The following is an 8,169-nucleotide window of genomic DNA, read 5'->3' as shown; positions in this document are numbered from 1 at the left end:
ATTCAAGTGGTTCTCCTGTCTCAGAGTCCCAAGTAGCTGGGATTACAGGCGTCTGCCAGCACTTCTGTCTAATTTTTGTATTTTTAGTAGAGATGGGATTTCACCATGTTGGCTAGGCTGGTCTCGAACTCCTGACCTCAAGTGGTCCGCCCACATCAGCCTCCCAAAGTGCTGGGATTACAGACATAAGCCACCGCACCCTGGCCCATATATTTGGTTTTTGTCTCCATTTCCTGACATAACAGCTTCTCTCTTGGAATCTCCTGAGTGATAAGAGTGTGTTTTTTATGCTAATAAGATGACTATGGCCAGGGGTCCTAAGGTAGCTTCAGGATGGGACTGGTCACCATAAAGACCAAAGCAGGATTAGGGGATTGGAACTTTCAGCACCCCCTACCACATGGAGGGGAGAGGGGCTAAAGGTTTAGTTGATCACCAGTGGCCAATGATATATTTTCTGACCTCTTTACTTTTTATTATTTACTCATTCCTTTTTGCAGAACTATGCTTTTAAGATTATATATATCTATATAGCTCTTTCTCTATATTTATCTATATATACACATAGATATTTTTGAGATTCTGAAAGTATAAGTATACATATAGGCATATATTTTGACATTTCTTATAATGCAGTACTGCTGGAGTCCAGCATCTACTTCTTCATTTTATAACTTGGATTAGATATCAGTTAACTAATCTATACCATGCCTCTTATTTTGTCAAAGAGAATGTTTATTTTAAACCTTAAGCTTTCTGGTGAATCATAAATTATAATTTCCTGTTTTGATTTAGCCAGTGAGGTAGTATCAAGTTGCTTCCCCAGATTTTTCTTTTTCTTTTTTTTTTTTGAGACAGAGTTTTTGTTCTTGTTGCCCAGGCTGGAGTGCAGTGGCGCAATCTCAGCTCACTGCAACCTCTGCCTCCCGGGTTCAAGTGACTCTCCTGCCTCAGCCTCCCAAGTAGCTGGGATTATAGGCATGCGCCACCATGCCCAGCTGATTTTGTATTTTTAATAGAGACAGGGTTTCTCCACGTTGGTCAGGCTGGTCTTGAACTCCCGACGTCAGGTGATCCGCCTACCTTGGCCTCCCAAAGTGCTGGGATTGCAGGCATGAGCCACCACTCCTAACCTCTGATTTTTCCTATATATAAATTTTACAGTGGCTTATCCTTAAAAAGTACTTGTTATTCTGCTATTGTTGCATAACAAATTACCTGAAAATTTAGTGGTATCCAACCATAACGTTTCATTTTTCTCATGATTTTGTTTGTCAGGAATTAGGTGAGGCAGTCTCACTTTGGAGTCTCTCATGCAGTTTTGGCCAGATGTCAGCTGGGGCTGCATTCTGCTGGTCCGGAAACCTACAATGACCCTCACACATGGCTGGCAGGCCGTTGGGAGCTCAGCTGAAACTGCTGGCTGGAGCATTTATATGCAGCTTGTCCATTATAGTGATTTCAGGATAACTGGACTTTTTACATGGTGGCTGGTTTCACCTGAGAGTAAGTCTCTCAAGAGAACCAGGCAGAAATTTTTCATACCTTTTAAGGGCTTTTCAGAACTATACTTGGTGTAGTATCACTTCTGTTGTGTTCTGTTGTTTGAAGCAGTCACAAGGCTGTCCAGATTCAAGCAGTGGTGACATAGCCTACATCTCTTCATGGGATGAGTGTCAAAGAGCTTGTAGGCAATACATTTATACTGCTTCATGGTTACTGAAGTATATCTTACATATAATAAAATGCACAGATCTTAAGCATTGAGTTCAATGAATTTGGTAATTGTTTAGACCCATGCATCTACTGCCTGATGTCAGGTATAGAACATTGTTTTCACTCTGTAAACTTCCCTTGTGTGCCTTTCAGGTCAATCCTCACACATAGTTTTTCCTGTTCTGTGAAGGCATGTAAGTGGAATTATACTATTTGTGTATTTGACTTCTTTAACTCAACATAAAACTTTCAGATTCATCCATATTGATGTATTACTTGTATGTTCTTTTTTATTGCTGAGTTGTATTTCACTGTATGGATATCCTGCAGTTTCTTTATCCCTCACCCATTGTTGGACATTTATTTCTAGTGTGTAGCTTTTATAAATGAAGATGATATGAACATTCTTGTATATATCTTCAAATGTTATCATGGTATCTTTGGAATAATGCTTTCATATTAAAATCCAGTGTTTCTAAATTATTTCAATGCTCAAAGACCTTTTAAATTTACCTCTCTACATGGTAAAGATTTACTATTACAAGCTTTTTGGGATTAAGGAGGCAATAATTTATAGCAGGGAGTTCCCAACCCTGGGGCCATGGATCAGTACCAGTCCGTGGCCTGTTAGGAACTGGGGCACACAGCAGGAGGTGAGTGGTGGGAGAACAAGGGAAGTTTCATCTATATTTACAGCTGCTGCCCACCGCTCACATTACCACCTGAGCTCTGCCTCCTGTCAGATAGTGGCAGCGTTAGATTCTCATAGAAGTGTGAACCCCATTGTGAATTGTGCATGCAAGGGATTCTAGGTTGTGCACTCCTTATGAGAATCTAATGCCTTATGATCTGTCACTGTCTCCCATCACCCCCAGATGGGACTGTCTAGTAGCAGGAAAACAAGCTCAGGACTCCCACTGATTCCACCTTATGGTGAGTACCTTATAATTGTTTCATTATATACTATAATGTAATAATAATAAAGTGCACAATAAATGTAATGTGCTTGGATCATCCCAAAACCATCCCACCTTCCCCCTCCATCTGTAGGAAAATTGTCTTTTATGAAACTGGTCCCTGGTGCCAAAAAGGTTGGGGACCACTGGTTTATAGGATCCACTAGAAAGGATGGAATGGTGTCTTACCAAGAAAACCAAAATCTCTATCATCCATCATTTATTTCACTTACATAAATGCTCAGCATGAAAAATTATAGAGATGGCTAAGATTTTAAAAAATGGAAATGAAAATTTCCCCTCAGAACCAATTTCTCCTCTGCAGCCTTCTTCAAATCTCATCCCCTAGAGGTCAGAAAAAAGGATGGGTTAGAATTCCAAATTTCTTTGTGTGTGTGCAGGAGGAAGAGGATAGTATTGTTGCAAAGTGGAAGTTCATTATTGACTACAAACTACAAGTCTGGGTGCAGTAATAAGAACACTTATCTTTCTAGATAACCCAATCCCAAGATATTGCTACTGTTATCAAAGGGGGAGTGAAGGTCTCTGAGAATATAGCAGTCCCTTTAATAGATGGGGAGAAATGGGTTAAAGATTTTAAAAAATTGCACAGACAGTAGTTGTTTGCTCTTTGGTTATAGGTGAATTATCTCTATCCTAGTTAGGAGTGGAGGACTGAAGTATGTCTAAATGCACAAACTAAAGCTCTGCAGGCTTGGAAAGAAATTTTCTTTTGTAATAAAAGGGTAGGCCCCTTGCTACAGACATGAGTGATTAGTTACAATAGGTTATTGGGGGTATCATCCAGGTAACGAAATGTTCAATAAGAAGATTATAAAGGTTAACTAGATTTGCCCCATGGATTTTGCCCAGTGGTTTTGAAGGCAAAACAAGATTAATTTGAATATGTAGGGAAGAAAAAGAACTTGGGATTGATGAGGGGCTGATTTTTTACATTTAAAAAAGCCTGATGGTGTCAAATACAAATTTAAAATCTGTATTGTGTATACACAGAGCAATCTCTAGTGTGGCACCGGATTAATGGGGGTACCTTGAAAAATCAGGTCAAAATAAAGTGACAGAAATTATAAAACGTACATGATAATGATAATAAACAAGACATTTATTTCTCATACTCTTTTGGGGGAAAGGAGAAAAGTCAGTTTGCCCTTCCCGATGATGGTCTTTCTGAAAGATTCTCCATTCATTCCATAGAACTGGATAGGTTGCTTCATCTCAGAGAATTTTGTACTCTTAATTCATAAAGAGAACTTCTGTTCAAGAGAGTGGTCAAAGGGTGAGCCTCTGTGAGCAGCTTCGCTGGTGCACGGCCAGGCTCCCTCTCTGGGTGAAGCTTTTTCCACACTGGCCACACAGATAGGGTGTCTCTCCTGTGTGGATTTTGCCATGCAGAATACAATTCCCCCTGGTGTGGAAACTCTTCCTGCACTGGGTACAGGCATAGGGCTTCAGGCCCGTGTGGACTCTGATGTGAACAATTAAGCTTCCTTTCTGACTGAAGGCTTTTCCACACTGATCACATCTATAGGGCTTCTCACCACTGTGAACTCTCCTGTGAACAGCAAGGTTACTCTGATTCCTGAAGCTTCTCTGACAAATAGCACACTCATAGGGTTTCTGTCCAGTGTGGAGTCTCTCGTGGACAGCGAGACTACCTCGTTGACTGAAGCTTTTCCCACACTCCTTGCACTGATAAGGCTTCTCTCCCGTGTGTATCCGCTGATGTGTAACAAGATTGCCTTTGGCCCTGAAGCTTTTTCCACAGTGGGTGCACTCAAAAGGCTTTTGACCAGTGTGGATTCTCTCATGTAATGTTAGACTACCTTTTTGCCGGAAGGATTTTCCACACTCCTGGCACTCATAGACCCTTTGTCTCACTCCAGGTGAATCTTCCTGTAGGGTCTTCGAATCTGGGGATTTTTGTTCCGGCTTCTCTCTTCTGAAAGAATTTTGGATATCCCAGCTTGAGGATCCTGTAGCCTCAGAGTGGTCATACTTGTGGTGGGCTTCAGTCATCACATCTGATAAAATGAGAGGGAAGTCATGTAAGAAGCAGCAATATGCTGAGTTAGAATAGGGAAAAAGAAACATAATTCTTTGAGTGCTTATGATGTGCCAGGCCTTATTCTGTGCATAGACAATGCAATCCCGAAAACAATGCCATGAGATTGATACAGATAATGGGAGCAAAGGGAGACTGTCAAAGGTCACAGAACTAGGTGAGTTAGAGCTGACTCAAATAGGCATTCTCCATAGTACTGTACTGCCTCTAAATTTAATTTAGGCCAACAAATAACCTTGTAAGACAGATGTGGTTTTCTCTATTTTATAGGTCAGAAAACCGGCTCAGAAAATTTAGAAAACTATACAGAATCACATAGAGCCCCATACCCAACTTTTGTCTGACTCCAAAACAGGTGTGGATCCAGGCTGTATAAGGCCTAAAACTTTCCCATTTTAGAGGCACCCTTTTAAGAAAATGTATAAAATTAAGCCCAGGGTCTTGGAGAGACCAATGCAAGTGAGGGGTCCTAAAACTTAAGCTGCATTTGCTTCTTCAGAAATCCACCTCTGTCCAGTCTGTTTTTACAAAGGAATAAGCACCGCAACCTCAGAAAATATGTAGTACAGTCCTGGGTACTTTACACCTGTCATTGCTAATCCCTGCAACCCTACAAGATAGAACTTACTGCCCCATTTTACAGATGAACTTGGAGCTTAAGGAAGTTAAATAACCTGTCTGATATTGCAGATCTAGCCATGGCAATTATAGAATCTGATCCAAGGAATTTTTCCCATTAAAATCCTTGCTATTTTTAGCCTACTAAGCTATGGCAAAACTGAAATCAATTTTGGTTTGGAAGTTATTCTCTATGCAGATATTGACTTTATTTTTTCCTAATACTGCCCTGCATCTGAGCCTCCTGGTGCACTTTAAATATGAGTCCATTCATCACCATTAACAGTTTTCTTGGTGTCACCCCAGGGTAATTTTCTCCTTGTTCTCTTGCCTTATTCAGAGACAATGCTGAGATTTAAGCTGCTCATTGATTCTCAGAGACTACTTCAACGCTACCACCATATCAAGCTGGTTCTCTTGCTCTGTTTCTACTATTACTTCTAACTCCAGCTCACAGGCTTTTCTTGTAACCCTAGGAACAGCGAGCTCTACCAAAGCAAGGTCTCCTCTGCTTCCTCAGACTGCCGACCAGTGCTGAGGACAGGGACACTGAATATCTGTGAGATGAGCACATCCAGCAACTGACTCACTCACTGAAGAACGCTACATTCTGGGCATATCTTCCATGACAGTCCAGCAGGGTAGCTGTTGGAAATCCAAACATGTCCACTCCTGCTTACGACCTCAGTTACCACCTCTTCATATGATTCTTCCATGGGCTGTTCCTGAGCACCTGAGAGATAAAAACAAACAGAAACAAACAGGGAAGGGCAGAATAATTGATATGTGAGAAGGAAAAAGTCAACAGTTGTGGAGGCATAAGTGAATGTAAGAAACCTAGATTGCTTGACATAATGTTAGTTACTATAATGTCACTGCAAAATAGGCCCAAAGGTACCAGGACCACACACAAATGAGTCTAGGAGGAAGCAAGAGGTGGGAAGGCAGAGAACACATAAACATATATCTCTTCCTGCCAATCCCAAGTTAATAGTCACTCCTGTTTACACTTTGGTCTTGGCATGTGATTGGGATCTTCCATTTTGGTTCCCCACCTAACCACCTACTACTTTCCTCCCTCCAAGCCCCAGAGGAATTCAGAATCTAAAAAAACATTTCAGCCTTCACGATTGGTTGGAACCAAGCAGCTCTCCAGTTCTCTGTAGTTACAAAGACTTAACAAGAGAGTCCATATGTTATCACTGAACAATTCTTTGGACGCTCCAGACCCAGACTCACCTTTCTCTTGCTCTTGAAGATACAAGAATACCAGTTCTGACCAAGTGCAAACACTTGTCAATTCTTGGAAAAGAAAGACCTACTCTGGACTCCAGAACCAAGCCCGAGGCACTCCAACTAGGTTAAGTAACTTGCCCAAAAACCCACAGAAAATAAGGAATCAAGGTGGAGCAAAGGTTCAAATCCAAGACTTTCTGGATCCAAAGCATATGCTCTTACATTAGACAGTTGTCTAGTTCCTGATCACTAAAGACCTGGTCAGAATGCTTATAAAATTGAACAGAAAGGAAGAGAGTTTGACTAGACTGAGTTACTCTTCCAGATCCTAGGAATCCTCTTGTATGTGCTCTAAATTATCTTTTATTATTATTATTTTTTAAAGTTTTCTGAGTCAAGGTTTTGCTCTATTGCCCAGGCTGGAGTACAGTGGCTCAATCATAGCTTGCTGTGGCTTTGAACTCCTGGACTCAACGGAACCTCCCACTTCAGCCTCCCAAATAGCTAGGACTACAGGTAAGCACCACCAAGCCTGGCTAATTTTTAAAAACTATTAAAAAAATTTTTTTTTTTTGTAGAGATTGGGTCTCATTATCCTGCCCAGGCTGGTCTCCAACTCTTGGCCTGAAGTGACCCTCCTGCCTCGGCCTCCCAAAATGCTAAGATTGTAGGCATGAGCCACTACACCTGGCCCACATGATCTATTTTTTTAAAAAATATTTTTTCTTACTTCAGGATCCTAATTACTGAATTCTTACACTTTTAAGAAACGCAGTGGTTCAATGCATACTCCTTGTTTCCCTCTAATATGTCCTATCAAAATGCTGGCCTTCTGATTTAATGAAATAATAATATGATGCTACCATTATTTGTTTTGTCAACCTAAGCACCTGGTTCTTCTTGACAGCTGCACATTCTGCTACATGCTGTGATGACCAAGAGAGGCATTTAAATATTTATTTGGAGGACTCACTTCCAACTTGGAACACAAGCTACAAAGGAATTCCCTACCAGCATGCCAGCACATCATTTGGAAGTTCAAGGTATTGTTGCTCAACAACTGCACACATTAAAAGTCCCTGGAGTACATGACGCCTGCTGCCTGGGGTTGGACTCTGTCGCTGGGGATTCTGGAAATTAGGGTAGAATTCACAGCTCTGCCTCTCTACCTGCTGTGACGTCTTCAAGTTACAACTCCGCCGCCTATCAGGGACCTCCGTGATTAGTAAGGGGGAAATTGTCATATTTTTCTCCCTAGATCACAGGTCTGAGGAAGTTCCTAAGATTTTGTAAAAGTGGCTTTATAATTAAAAACATTGATTTTCCTATTAGAAAGGCTATTATATCCTTTGGAAAAAGCTTAGTAGTAGTCCATGAGAGTCTTGGCTTCTTGCTTTGGCTCCCCCAGGATCTATGACCTTCGGCAAGTTTCCCCACTTACCAAATAGGTTCCTAACACTCTCCTATCAGTAGGACAGTGAGAAGGAAAGAACCAAACAGGAGGGGTATCTGACGAGGCCACCAGGCTTAAGACCTAAAATCCAGCGTCCTCTGGAGGGC

The 8,169-nt window shown here is 41.3% G+C and overlaps 1 protein-coding gene and 1 long non-coding RNA gene across 4 annotated transcripts; one reads left to right on the top strand and one right to left on the bottom strand.

Annotated features, from left to right (window-relative positions):
• Positions 1-3,771: 3,771 nt before the first annotated feature.
• Positions 3,772-6,179, bottom strand: ZNF32 (zinc finger protein 32). 3 transcript variants are annotated; one of them, XM_011953795.1, is made up of 2 exons: positions 5,968-6,111; positions 3,772-4,714 (listed from the first exon to the last, which is right to left on the bottom strand). In XM_011953795.1, exons 1-2 carry the CDS (start codon positions 6,035-6,037, stop codon positions 3,963-3,965), a joined length of 822 nt encoding a protein of 273 aa, XP_011809185.1. In that variant the 5' UTR covers positions 6,038-6,111; the 3' UTR covers positions 3,772-3,962. The 3 variants fall into 3 exon arrangements, with proteins under 3 accessions (XP_011809185.1, XP_011809183.1, XP_011809186.1); XM_011953793.1 differs by having other exon boundaries at positions 3,774-4,714; positions 5,866-6,179; XM_011953796.1 differs by having other exon boundaries at positions 3,774-4,714; positions 5,964-6,107.
• On the top strand, positions 5,850-8,024 carry LOC105520180. Its single transcript, XR_001003080.1, has 3 exons — positions 5,850-6,201; positions 7,028-7,125; positions 7,497-8,024. It is a non-coding gene; the product is annotated as an uncharacterized LOC105520180 (long non-coding RNA).
• The last annotated feature ends 145 nt before the right edge of the window (positions 8,025-8,169 follow it).

The sequence above is a fragment of the Colobus angolensis genome, unplaced genomic scaffold (assembly GCF_000951035.1).
Source record: "Colobus angolensis palliatus isolate OR3802 unplaced genomic scaffold, Cang.pa_1.0 Scaffold370, whole genome shotgun sequence".
NCBI lineage: Eukaryota > Metazoa > Chordata > Mammalia > Primates > Cercopithecidae > Colobus > Colobus angolensis.
This window is presented reverse-complemented; position numbering and strand designations above follow the sequence as displayed.